The sequence below is a fragment of the Channa argus genome, chromosome 5, assembly GCF_033026475.1.
Source record: "Channa argus isolate prfri chromosome 5, Channa argus male v1.0, whole genome shotgun sequence".
NCBI classification, from domain to species: domain Eukaryota; kingdom Metazoa; phylum Chordata; class Actinopteri; order Anabantiformes; family Channidae; genus Channa; species Channa argus.
Genome location: NC_090201.1, coordinates 15,289,715 through 15,304,131, shown reverse-complemented (window position 1 = coordinate 15,304,131; position 14,417 = coordinate 15,289,715). Strand labels below are relative to the sequence as shown.

General features: G+C 37.3%; 1 protein-coding gene across 2 annotated transcripts; it reads right to left on the bottom strand.

The window, feature by feature from the left end:
- Positions 1–512: 512 nt before the first annotated feature.
- LOC137127467 (protein bicaudal D homolog 2-like) lies at positions 513–10,788 on the bottom strand. Of its 2 annotated transcripts, XM_067504468.1 has the most exons (8): positions 10,246–10,788; positions 7,364–7,576; positions 6,448–6,600; positions 5,641–6,105; positions 3,875–4,879; positions 3,525–3,676; positions 2,831–3,062; positions 513–1,724 (listed from the first exon to the last, which is right to left on the bottom strand). In XM_067504468.1, the coding sequence occupies exons 1-8, from the start codon at positions 10,483–10,485 to the stop codon at positions 1,722–1,724; spliced, it is 2,463 nt and encodes an 820-aa protein (XP_067360569.1). In that variant the 5' UTR covers positions 10,486–10,788; the 3' UTR covers positions 513–1,721. The 2 variants fall into 2 exon arrangements, with proteins under 2 accessions (XP_067360569.1, XP_067360570.1); XM_067504469.1 differs by lacking the exons at positions 513–1,724; positions 2,831–3,062; positions 3,525–3,676 and adding an exon at positions 5,470–5,494 and having other exon boundaries at positions 4,649–4,879.
- Positions 10,789–14,417: the final 3,629 nt, after the last annotated feature.

The following is a 14,417-nucleotide window of genomic DNA, read 5'->3' as shown; positions in this document are numbered from 1 at the left end:
AAACGTTGAACAATTGCACATGGGCGTTCAAAAGGTTAGAGAAGGTCAATTTAGGTTCACCTGTAAAGGTTACAGTGCATTTTGAAATTTCACTCAAAAGCGGAATATCCCTAACGTTTTGTAAGTAGTGTATATGTAAAAATCTATTTTAGATTTATTATATGCCAGAAATATTTTATATTTAGAACAACTGGGGGTTTCTGTTAGAGGTAAAGACAAATTGTACTGTGGTAACTTTTGTAAAACTCAGAATGAAAATAGGTAACTTTATACAAACATATTTTATGCTCAATCAGTAAAATATAGATTGTTGATCTATCAATTTGTCATTCAAATAATACAGACAACACATCCAACACTTTGAAGCATCAATAATGAATCCACTACTGACAACTGTGTATACAGAACTTATGTACCTAAAAGATTCATGTGAGAAAGAACCTAAAAGATTAGTGCTGTGAATTGGTAAATACGTTCTTGCTCTTATAATGAAAAACCAATGATGACATCTGAATTGTTAAAGATTTATTTTTTCACCAGTCATTACTGGAAGCACAGACAGTAATTAAATTTGCTAGTGTTTCAACACATTTTAGTCTTCTTCAAATTCTTACCAGCCACCTATACACAAAGTTAATTTTGAAATGATAAGGATGATGGTATCCTGTAGTCTTAAGAATGTCAAATAAATACAACTGTAGTTATAGTAAAAACATACACAATCAATAATGAACATTGCTGTATGTGAACAGCAATGAGTACTTTTTTTTTTAAATAGCAAAACCTTTTTTTTTTTTGCAACATTTGTAAATTGCACATATATAAACATAACTCACAATTGGACCGTAGAATGTTTTTTGTATGCAATTAATATTAGGAATTGTACTGTAAAAAGTGTATTAAAACAATTTCATTAGAAACCTTCCTTCATGAGTAACATTTCTGAATACTATTAACATCTGACTTAACTTAAAATATTTAAATTAACTTTGTAATACTCTCTGCCATAACGAGCCTTCTGAAATTTGTAACAGTTCTGCCATTTCTATTGAAGAGAAGCCATCATAGAAATCTAGTTCCTGAATTTGAAGCTCCATGTTTGCAGAATAATATAATGAAAACAATGTACTGCATTTTATTTCAATGAGTTAAAAATTAGACGTGTTCATCAAAAGTCTTGCTTCTTTCTAAGGCCGACTTAGGCAGAAAAGCTTTTCATTTGTCTTGTTTGATTTCATCTAGTACTACTTTTTTAAATATTTACCACATAATCTATAATTTTGCTGTTGTATAATAAATATAGATCACTTGAATATTAAATAGCATACAGTGAAACACTGCATAATACTTGAATGAATATTATTGTTTTATAAAAAAGGAATCACCTAAGAGCATTACAAGTTAAAAAAGTGCTCAGTCAGGGTAACACAGGCAATGAGTTATTAGCACCCATTTTGGTTTTTCCTATGGTTCAGTAATAATAGTGGTACATACTGTTCAAAGACTGAAGGACTGCACTGGGCAGTAATGTTACACAGAAGTTGCACATTTGTTTTGGCACTCTAAAAACAAAATCCTTGGAAATAATGTTTGGATATTATCTTGTGTATGCAATAACATGATTTGAAGCATGATTAGAAAGCAAAGACACCAGGAGCGCAGATGACTGGCAACTCTCAGAGACACTGGTGGGCCTCCATAAGGACACTTGCTTGATAGATTTACTGCAAATGGAATGATAAAGGAGAAGAAAAACATATTAAATTGTTTACTGATAGCAGTTTTCAGTGCATTGGTGAGAAAAAGAGGTCGTAAGTTATGAAAGTACACAGAAGAAAGGATTGTGCTCCCACAGTCCTTTCTTCTGCATGTAGGCTCATAAGACTGATACATAGAATCTTAACCTGAGAAAACAAACAGCTCAGTGTCTCTAGATTTGTCTTTGTATTCAATATATCCACAGTGGTGCTAATATTTATTTTAATTTCAAACTTTCATATGCTGTTTGGGTTAGAGAAAGGTAGAGCTGTATTATGATTTCAAATTTCATTAACTGGGATACATACACATAGTATAACTAATGACATATATCCTAACAAACCTCTACTGCAAATAAATGGACTAAAACCTTCATACATTTATATACCTAAAATTGCTTCCAACTTTTTAGATTACGTAATATAAAAAAATACTTAAAAATAATAAAATAGTAAATCAAATTTTAAAAAATTTTAACTTTTGTGGCAGCTTAACTGATATGGTTTAATGTATTGTGGTGCCAACCTCATTTCAAGTCTAAAAGAGCTCACCGGTACGCAAACATTTTTCAGCTTGATACTTCTCATTATTGCATCAACCTAAACTTCTGAAAATCTGAAAATTATTCACTCTAGAAGCCAATGTTAGATTAATTAACATTAATTACAAAAAAGCCAAAAGCCTACAAAAAGGCAAATAATTATGTAAATATTACATGGGAAGATGGGGAAATTTGGCATTTCTTGCGTCATTAATATAGTATAACATATAACTGTAACCATCTGTGTTTATGGTAGAAAACTATGACGAGAAGCACAAAAATGACAGTTCAGCTTTACCTGTATAACACCGTAAACACTATAATATACTGTTAACAGTACAAAAGTAGTAATATTAAAAATAGAGTTTTATGTAATAAAGTCTGTTGGAGGTGGATTGGCTACCAAAAAGTTCTAATTCTAACATAGATTAGTGTATGTCAAGATTGAAGATTTCAAATACCAGAAGGAACTTTGCACACTAACCCAGGATCTTTGGTTATGTTACTTCTGCAGTATAGCTTCTGACTTACACGGCGGGTGGAAGATGCCCCCTTGCCCTTTGTTTTGCCTTTGCATCCCACTCCTGAAGCACTGTTGCGGCGAGACTGCTCATGGTCAAACTCCAAGTCCTCCAGTCGCTGGGTTAAGGCCAGTTTCTGCTGGATGGCCATACGTAACAGAGAATTCAGAGTCTTCTTTTCATCCTCAGCTGCAGCCAGCTGCCTCTGCATGTCATCCAGCTGGGTTACATACTCATCACACCTAAGACAAAGAAAGATGGGTGATGGGGACAAAAGAGCATAAAAAGAGATAAATATTATTTCCAGCAGGTGGAGCTATTTGTCTCAGATCACTGCTGCCATCACACGTTTTCTACATTCCCCAGACAGCCCTCTCCAGCTGGAAGGATGCAGTCCAGGCTAGCTGACTCAGAGAAGTATTACATCAGACTCTTCCCACAAGGCTTTGCGTCTCTCTCAAAAGCATACACGTTCACTCACTCAAGATTTATACACACACAGAATAGGCAAAAAACTTTTGTGTTTTGTCTTTGTAGTTACCAGGAAAATACGATAATATTAGGAACAATTAGCAGGATTCAACTGGTTCTAAAAATGTAATTGATATTTTTGTAATGTTGACATTAAGAGTGTACAAAAGATTTCACGTGTTATAGTGTAGGGCCTGGACAGCATGGCGACCAGTGATTATGTATAATTATACCTTGTAGCAAACATGGCTCGCAGAGAAGAGAATGTAGCAGCATCTTCTTTCAGAGCCTTAAGTTCATTGCGGAGCTTCATCATTGTCTCAGTCACCATGGCCTTCTCACTGTCATACTTACTCTTCAGGTTAGCCAGAGCAACCTCAGCTGTCTAAAGGGAATAAGATGTGACATAATTATTATTTCTTGCACTTAGAAAAGTCTAAGATCTGTGGTAATTTTTCTCTGAAGCCAATCACTTTCCGTTGAACAAGAAAACAAACATCCTACCTTTAAGAAAACAAGGTGCAGGTGAATATACACACACACAAACACACACACACACACAGTCTGGAGGCCGTTGTCTGACCTGTTTGTTGGCCTTCAGCACAGCCCTTAGAGTGGCAATTTGTTCCCTTTTGGTGCTAAGCAGGGACTTTAGTTTGAGGATCTCCTCCATACACGCCTCTTTGTCTTTGTCTGCTACTGTGCTGAGTTCCAGATTGGCAAGTCTCTGGCGTGAGAGCTCGGTAGTGCGGTCCACTGCCTGCTGCAGGTGGCAGATCTGGTCTCTGATTATAGCTACGAGGTTATAGATGTTCATAGATTCTGGGCGGTGCTCTGGGTCTGAAGCTGGAGAAACTGTGGTGTGGCTGGTGTCCGACTTTCCGGCTTTATCATCGGTAATCAGTCCATTAGTGATAAGTACAGAAGACTGGTGCTCCCGTCCTTCATGCCCCTTTCTTACAATGGCCTTGCCTTCCTTGTAATAGTCGAGCATGACACGGTTCGGAGTCTCATTATTGCACATACAAACATGGTTGTATAGATTAGCTAGTTCTTCACTGAATGCTATAAGCTCATCTTGGGCCACATTAAGGCTACCAAGCGACTCTCCTGCAGCCTCACTGACGAGACGGAGCTCCTTCTCCAGACGTGCTAACTCCATCTTATCTGCTTGGCTAATCTTTTCCAGGGATGCCAACCTTGTCCTCAAGTTCTGGACGTCGCTCTCCAGCCTTGCTCGCTCATCTTCAAACTGGGTTTGACACTGCTCATACTGGGCCCTCAGTGTCTTCAGCTCCTGTTTCAGCTCACCAGCTTCAGACACAGCCACAGTGTATTTACATTGCAGGATCTCAGGTCCATTGATGTCCAACTCATAGTAATCTCCTTCATCATGGCTGTCTCTGTCTTTTTCACTGTCAAGGGCAGACTGCCGTTCCTTACTGGCCTGAAGTTTCCGCATTGCACTGAGATTCTCTGTCAGTCTGTTGACAGTTTCCTTTTGCTCAGATACAGTCCCATAGGCCTGTTCCAGCTGCTTTTGGCTCTCCTGCAGAGAATTGATCAAGGCCACTTTCTCCCGCTCTACCTAACATGAAAACAGAGGCAATCAAAGTTCAGTCTGTCCAAAAACACTCATACCAATTAAGTCAGCTGGAAGATCACGCATAATCAAGTTTTAACATAGAAACGTAATGAAATGCAGCAGACAAATCAATATCACATTAGTGGTCTTTGTTCAAAATCAGCTGATCTCCTTTACTTTCACACTGGTCAGTGTAAAGAGTCAGTTCTGCATTTAACATGAAAAACTTTGTACCAAAAATTGTACAGGCTGATCCCACAAACTTTGTTAAGCTCTAACCCTAACCAGTGTGAGGACTACAGACATAGTTATTAAATTCAACAAAATCACTTTTTCTGATTTAAACTTAAACGTTTTGTATTTTGATTGGATTCAATTAAAAGTGCCTTGTGCATTTGAGCATGACTAATGTGCATTTAGCTTTTTCTATTCAGTACATGAATAGAGAATTGGATTACTGGAAACAGAGAATTAAAGAGTGACTGCCATAGCCAGAATGTTTGAAGAAATGCACAAACAAACTGTCTTTTATATAAATCTCTAACAATTTGACTGTGATCAGGTAGACATTTTATTACAGATATAATGTTTACCTTTTGTTTCCTCACCAAGGATGTACTGTTAGAGAACAGAATAATGAAAGGATGATGTGAAGTAGGTGAAAGTAAAATGTACTTAAAATGAGCTGAAACAAAGGTTTAGGCAACACACTGTATTTAAAGACTAATGATTGTCGGTAATAGTCCATCTTGTTGTCTTCATACCTGTACAAGCTGCTGTTTAAGTTTCTGGATCTCAGAGATGTTGAGTTCACTCAGCAGGTCATCCACCAGGCTAGGAGCTGGCTTAAAGGGCTCCCCTCTCCTGTTCACAGCAGCTCTGCTGTCTTCAACACCTTCGCCTGTCTTGATCAAGCCATTTTCAAAGCCTCTGATTATATCATCATTGTCAGGTTCACCAATGGTAGATGGATCCTCATGGAGTTTTAGGTTGTCCATAGAAATATTAAAGGAGCTGCTGTGCAAAGAGCCACCAATGGTCATATAGTGGGAGAGCTCTTTGCGCAGAGTGGCCTTCTGTTCACGCTCCGTTTTGATCGTCTCTAAGGCCTCTGTTAGCTGTCTCTCAGCAATCTCTTTTAGACGCATGGCTTCCTCTAGTTGGCTGTGTAGGCACTGGGAGTCCTCCTCCAGACGGCGGATCTCATGTTTAAGACCTTCAAATTCAACCTGTGCAGAAAAAAAAAACGGTCTGTCAGGTACGATAAGCTGTCCAGTGTTTTATTAAATCAGGCCAAAGTGGTTTACAGCTTGCCAACATATCAGACTCTGACCCTCGAGTAAAACCAAAGGATGTATAGAAATAATAGAAAAAAAAAAGGTAAAACGTTTTTAAAAGTTAGACATAAAATCCTGCCTGCTTACAAAATGTACGAGAATAAGCCACACTGCAAACCAAAAAGCAGTAATGTGGCTAATCTGAGTTATAGAAATGTGTAAAAACACAGTTGACACCACTTTAAGATTATTTCAGTTTTGTGATATGGGTGTATGTATGTTATACTTTCTCACTTGGTTCTGTCTCAGCACAGACACTTGTTTCTGAAGAGAGATGTTCTCCTCCTCCAGCTCGCTGTAGTCCTGCAGCAGACGAGCCTCTCGCACCTTGTATTCTCTGATGTCATCACGCAGCTGACTTCGCTGTAGCTCTGCCAGCTCTGTATTCTGCAAGGAAGAGAAGAGTTCAAAGAGACAAATATTGGCATGCTGCATTAGGTTGCATGAGCGTAAACTAGATTTTAATGTTCATTTGTATTGACTTAGTAACACATAATCAGTGAAAATTATATTATTGCAATACTCTGGTCACTATGAGTAAATGATGATTAGCATATCTCAGTTGCCATAGGGGCAAGACTTTGGCGGTGGGTTGAATGATTGAGAGGGGTCATGGTCCACTTGCAATGCATGCAATGGACATTACAGAGAGCCCTGGCAGAGGACATCCTTTGTGTCACTCACAGTGGACCATTACATCATCATTTCCTGCTCAACTAAAGCACCAAGTCTCTCACAGCTTTCTCAGACAAATTTAAAAATCACTTGTCTGTGTCAAAACTTACACAACAAATAAAAGTGAAATCAACCACCCACTGAAAATCTATTTATTTTTTTATAAACACCAAGTCTTTGCAAGATTATGTTATATAAGTATAGCATTTGTTTTACAGGTTTTGGGATCATTTTATAGCCTTAATTTATCAGTTGAGACAGGGTACATGGTACAGAGAGGGCATGATATGGAACTAAGGTCCATAGTTAAACTTGACAAGGATTGTTGCTGATAGTTAGAATATACTTCAACCATTCATCTTACAAGGCACTGCATTATTATGGGATTTGATATATCAAAATACGCTTAATTATATTCTAAGCAGCATTCATATGGTCACTGGGCATTGTAACATTCATGTTTTTAAGTCATTACCTCTCTTATCTCCAGGACAATGGTTGAGAGACGCTCATTTTCAGCTTGAGCACTGGTGAGGGAGGTTTTGGTCTGTCGGAGCTCATTCTGCAAATCCAGGACCTTCTGCTGGTAGAGAGCTTCCTTACTGGCAGACTCCAAGATCAGTGACTCCTCCCTGCTTTCCCCATCTGCTGCCACTTTTCTGTGGGTTGAGTAAGCTTGTCCAAAGGCCTGGGGACAGAATCAGAATAATTAATTTATCATAGATGATAAGTACACATGTTATAAAAATGTCATGCAAAATGGCATACACTGGCTATAGAAAACGTGTTAAACAATAGGAAGGAGCTTCAGATTTCTTAACAATATGTTTATTGTTGGTTGTGTTACAGGAGACAATATATTGCTATTCCATTATAATAATATAATGGAATAATACCATATGTCTTTGGAAATCCAAAATTGAATGTAGAGTTAAGAAAAAACACCAGAATGTAATTTAATTCAAAACTTGATGGTACCACAGATATTCCCATGTACTGTGTGTAGTGCATAAATAAAATAACTGTAGGTGATGATCACAATCACCGAGATCAAATAAAATCAGACCTTAAAAAAGCAACATGCAAAACTAAAACGAAAAGTAAAAAAAGGATGTTTATTGTTGCGAAGAAAATCCCAACTTCTTCAAATTATTTATATTATATACTACTAACAAATAATTTGAAAACATTAAATTTTGTCTCAAAAAGATAATATTAAAGACACTTTCTGGCAGTCAGTGGTTCGATCCCCGCTCCTGGCTACATGTCAAAGTGTCCTTGGGCAAGACAATGAACCGCAAGTTGCTCCCGACGGGTCAGGTGAGCAGCTTGCATGGCAGCCACCGCCATTGGTGTGTGAATGGGTGAACGGGAATCAACATCGTAAAGCGCTTTGGATGAAAGTGCTATATAAGCGACTATTTACTGTTTACCATTTTAACTACAAAGAAGCTAGAGGGACTAATGACACATTTTAATGCATGCACTCCCAGGTTTGTCTTTTCATAAAAGAAATAGACAAGGGACCACTCTCTTTTTTTAAGTTAACACTAATGCTTGCCAATCAAAAGTTTAAATGCTTAGGTTAACGGCATTATGAGACAATCAAGAGAACACAAGTGAAAGTTAATAGGATGAACAAGTTAGTGTCAGATTTCCACAGGCACCCTACTTAAAAAAGTTTAAATAACATCCACATACACTGAGCCAAACTGGTGATGTAACTGTTACTGTCCAAGAAAGTCCTCAAGCCCACCTCCTTCCCACCAGCATCTCTGCTAATCCCGCCTTTTTCCTCAACAGTCCTCAAACAAATTGACATGTGTAACACGCTGTAGTGAGTCACGATGAGAATTAATCAGGGGCCTTGATGCACAGAGCGTGCTTCTAAATGTCGCCATTTTCCAACTTGATTTAAGAAAGTAGCCAGAACAGTCAGAAGCATAAGATACCAGGGGAATGACTACAACAGTGACTCACTACCATGAATAATATAACGTGGTCAAAACTCACCATCAACATACACGTAAGAGAAGAAGTCATTCAAAAAAAAAACACAGGAAACATCTTTAATCTTGTAAATTACGCATATCAATCTACCTATCCATCTTTAATGAACATCTAATTCATAACCATAAAAATAATGATATAGAGTTAACCAATTGATTGATCAAACATTTATGAAGTTTATTTCTATTACATGTAAACAACTACAAATACTGGCTGAGCTTAATGACAGTAAAAGACAAACCACTACACTGAATTATTAATAGTAAATCATAGAGCCATGGCTGCTGTAAAGTGCCTTTGGATGCAGTTCCTCCATAGGATGATAAAATGCCTGCAAGAGAATTAAGACTATTCCAAACAGAAGTGAAAACACACAACTTCTCTATAAAAAACAGTCCCCAAAGCTAGATTCTCAGTAGCTAATGTCGCTTCTTCTTATTTCCCTGCCTTATCCAGTCATATTCAGCTATGCTGACCCTCCCCCATCAAGTTTGTCATCTTTATTCTCAAATTAGTGCATTGTAATGGCTCCAACAACTGTCAACACCCAATAAAACCTCAAATGATCCTCACAGACACCAGCTGGTTATGTGAGAGAGTATGAGGTTGCTTAAGTGAGAATGGATTTTGTTGGGATTACAGTGGGTGTAGAAAGTACAGCGTGGCTAAAAATCATACCATTTTAATGTTCAAATTAGATGATCAAAACCAGTTTGAAACCTAATGTCCTTCCTGCCCTTGTGAACCAAGCTCTATTTTGACATTTTACTGACCCAATTGAACTAAGAAATTCCACAAAGATTAGTAGCTAAGAAGAAATTCAGGGAGACCAAAGGATAGCACGGTTGCCGCTGTGACAGTAACATCTCTCCAATGAGCCAACTGGGACACAGCTGTTATAAAAATACAATGAGGGGGGTGTCGTCTTTCTTATGATTCTGACCTAGCGATATAACAAGACAGGAGCACGTTTTTCTACAACAGCTTGACTCTCCTATTAGTTTTAGGGCCAAAAAACTCGTAGAAGTTCAGCCACACAGCCTTACAAAAAAGACCCAATTTAAATACTGCAGCTGCCAACATCTGGTCTGGTATAAACGCCTCGTCTTCATGTGCATACCAAGAGCAAGAACGGACAAGTATCTATCAACGTGGAAAAGTTATTACTGTGCTTTGACAACAGTGGGGAGACAAACAACCATTTGACAAACTTTATGTGACATTTCACATGAAGTTTTGGGTTTAGTTATGGTTGAACCTTTAAAATTTATGACGCTCAGAACTAACATAACACAACAAACCCGCTGAAAATCATTTTAGAAGTGTCTGGCCGTGACCTCAGTTTACCTCCTTCAGCTGATCCAGCTCCTGTCGGACCGTCTCGTACTCTGTCTCCAGCTCATCGAACCGCAGCTTGAGGTGCTGTTTTTCCTCCAGCACCGCCAGCCCGTACTCAGCCGCCTGTATCTTCTCGTGAGTCGTTTCACGGAGCTCACGGGTAAGACGCTCGACCTCGGCTCGAAGCCACTGCGGCCCGGCCTCTGTCACCAGTACCGCTTCGGGATATTCCTGCTCCTCCATAGACATCTTGGCGAGCCGCCGCCTCACAACTGTAACGGGACCCAGCCCTGGCTAAGTTAGCAGGGGCAGCGCAGAAAACCACCAAGCCCACAAATTACTGCCGTCTTTGTTTGAACCGCATCGTTGGGACCTAAATGGCACTCAATATCGTTTACTTTTTCTGCCACAATCTTCGACCCAGCGCAACTTGGACGATAATCTTATCATCCTCGGGGAGTATCTTTAGTCTATCTTTAGTCTCCTCATCAAGCTGACAGAGGAAACTTGAGTTGAGATCATCGTTTGGAAAAAGCTACCACTGCACGGCTTTCAAATCTGTGTAAGTGGAAAGGGAAATGTAGTTTTAAGGTGGACGTCATAGTCCAACCACCTACGTACTGCAGCTGCTGTATTGACTTCAAGTACCAGGATGCTTTGCGCAATCTTGGACGGCTTTTCAGCGGTTTACCGAATATGTCATACACATGGATTTTGGCTGGACATTCATAAATAGTTACAAACAAAACATGTCAACATTGCCCGATTCCACCCCAAAGATAGGATTATTTTCAGAATGATAATGAAAAGCAAATATAATCTCTGTTGTAATGTAGTTCAATGTCTGGCAACATTTCTCATACACAAGAACAGAATCCTAAATTCATGCCGCATTTTTATTGTCTTCTTAAAGGAATTAAGTAGTATCTAAAAGCTTTAGATCTACTGAAATTGAAAAGCACTTAACATGTTAAAACATATCGCTACTTAATTAAATAAATCATATAGATGGATAGAATTTTTAAATTTACTTATGAAGTTTTTTTTGCCTCTTTTGTATATACAGTATCTTGTTCTTCCCTTATCGACACAAACTGTATGGTTAAATTATGAAAATACTAAAAAATACTGTTGTTGTTTTCTCTGAATACTCATTATGTAAAATGTTAGTTTGTACATTGTTAATATAAAAAAATTGATACGTGAATCCTGCCACCTGTAGTTATTTAATGAAACTGCAGCTGTACTCATGAGGTATACTGTTTTGAAAAGGAGTCTGGAACAACGATTTATATTATTCAGTGTATGAAATCTTTTTGTAATAATTGATTGATTTAGTCAATTGGGAAACAATAAAATGCCTGTAATAAAATTCTTAGAGGCAAAAATAATGTTACCAGATGTCTGTGTTCCTTTGTCCGACTTACGACCGATGTTAAATAAATAAGGTGCTATAAATATTAAAAAAGTAAGCTAGAGCTCTAGCATATTGTTATATTTATTTCCTAAGTTAGTTTTAAAACTCACTGCTATTAACTTACATTTCTGTCACTTTGATCTATTAAGCAAGCTCTTAAGTTTTGTGGTGTAAATGAGACCGACACAATCAGAACCTGCTCTGACTTCCAAATTAATTGCCAGTTTTATAAATACGTAGGCTGACACAAGACACACCTGCACATTTATCATGTTTATTTTTCATTATGTATGTTCACTAAGTAGATATCACCGATGCCAAATAGCATTTTTTTTTCCATAGATGTCAAAATATTTAAGAAATAATAAACCCGTGAAGAATACAGTTAAGGTTTTGTTTGAAGTCGTTTAATTGTCTTAAGGCAGGTCATAGTGTATATGAATGTGAAAGCAAAACAAACTTCCCGATTGTTTTTGCTTGGAAGCATGTGTAGACTTGGTTCGGCCGGTTCTCTTGGTGATTGAATGCCTGCTTGTTGCTACACCTGCCTGGACTCACGTCAGCTGAAACCAGATGGTGTGTACACCTGTGTTTCTGGGTTTTGGGGTCTCCTAAGTGTTATAATGTTAACTATACGGAGACAATGGTCTCCCGGCTGTTCTTTCTGTTGCTGTCTTTCACTTTCTTTCACCAGCCTGGTTTGCGCATAGCCATCGACACATTTAAATTGATCTTTCGCCAGACATACCAACATTAACAAGAAATCATGTTGTTGTTTTTTTCAGGAATATGGAAAGGAGTTTACTTTTGGCTTTTACCATCACTGTGTGTATACATAATCATCATAGAGGGTGGTGGCACGCAATGACTTAGAATAAATTCACCAAAAATATTTCTCCATTTTAATATATTTATCTGAATATTTTCAGACAAATATTACCATTATTATGCAATCTGCTTTGGCCTGGGATGGGGAACAGCACTTTATAGACCATTTTGTTGTAAGTAAAAACAGCCTGAATGATTTTTAAATGCTCATGTTGGGGGACAATGGGCCAATTATCTTTATTTTTTTACCTCATCCGTTGTACACCTTGTATGTATAATGAAAAATAAAGCATTTTACTTTTACTTTTATCTAAAATATATAACATGGACTTTCATTTTTTCAAGAATATTTGTCTTACATTTCCAGCACTCGTGGTTCCATCAGTTTTTGCTGTGTTTTTCACCATAGTGTTTGAGGTTCTGGGCCTATTATCTGGTGAGATGAATTTTGATTATTTACACCAATATTTAAAATAAATATTGGTTATAGATGTAATTTCTGTGTTTTTTAAAGCACTATTATAACCCCGAAATGTTTTTGGACAATGATAATATCAGTGTTTATTTATGTTCCCTGTCAGACTTGCCAGCTCAGACTAAGAAATGTAAAGGGTCTCCCTATGAAAGAAGAGGTATTTCAAATATTTAGTTCAAACTACATACTGTATGTACACTCTTGAAAATGGCTATTCTGTGGTAAATTATTAACTTACCTATTAACACACTGCTAAATTGTCCATAAAAATGATAAGCTAAAGTGATAAACTGGCCTGACAATACTTCTCTCTACAGATATTTACTGGGGATTTGGTTTTGCACTTTTCATGGCCACCCTGAACCTCAACTTGTATCATGGTAAATCCACATAACTTTACAGCTTATAAGATATAAAAATGCTTTTGGAAATATTTTTCTCTGTGTGTGTGTGTGAGATTAAATCTATTGTTTCATTCCAGTGTACACACTATCCTACGGAAGTGGAATCATAGTTTTTGCTCTTAGTGGAGCAAAACGTAAATACAGCTCTCTAAGGTGGGTAAACTTACAACAGCTGATTATATATAATATATATTGCAATTTTTTTTTTATTCAGTGTCTTTAAAAATTACTTTAAAGTTGAAATAATGGCATGTGTATTATAGAAAATTTTAATTTGTCTCTTTTGAACAGAAAGCTGAGAAAGAAAAAGCAACACTGGTGGTAAAGGGGGTAATAAACATAGAGGGTGAAGTTATAAGGAGTGGTACTGTAACATTTACAAGGGCAATAAGCTGAGTTGTGTTTGAATCACAACTAACAAACTTAGATTCTGAGATTTTGAATTAAACCAGGCCGGAATGTCATGCAAACAAATGTATTTCAGAACCCTGAACAGGATTAGTAATAGAAGATAATGGCAAGATGGATGGAAGGGATATACTTTACACAAACAAATCATTATAATTGATATAACTTTTACAATTATCTTTAATAAATAAATACAAATAGTACAGGCAAATATGCCACTTGTATAAAAATAACAACTGTGTTTAAATAATGTTTGTTGTAATTTATGATGGTTTTATATCACACATTTTAACACTTTCAAATAAAAGTTTAACTAGATTGTTCTCTGTCGTATTGAACAAACTTCAACATAAAAACATTTATGGGGTGAAATAACCAATTGCTGTAAACTCAAGGTCAAATGCAGAGGCCTTTATTACATGAAAGAAAGGTACATACAAAATTTCAAGTAACAAAGAAAGTAATTGACGTTGGATTCAGAAGTCAGATGAAACTATCTTCAAATAAAGCCAAACATGTTCTCCATCAGCCCTCCACCTCATCTAAAAGAGATGAGGTAAATGACCATGTGATTGTATCATACTGCTGGCATGGTCCAAATGTACAGCAAACACATACACTGCGGTGTATAGGCATGTGGGGGCTTTAT

Bases quoted from the DNA above. Each gene is read 5' to 3' on its own strand.
- LOC137127467 (XM_067504468.1), bottom strand. From the start codon at position 10,485: ATGTCTATGGAGGAGCAGGAATATCCCGAAGCGGTACTGGTGACAGAG. The intron at 7,577-10,245 runs GTAAACTGAGGT...TTCTGTCCCCAG, and splicing joins AGCTGGATCAGCTGAAGGAG to GCCTTTGGACAAGCTTACTC. The intron at 6,106-6,447 runs GTGAGAAAGTAT...TTTTCTGCACAG, and splicing joins CTGTGCTGAGACAGAACCAA to GTTGAATTTGAAGGTCTTAA.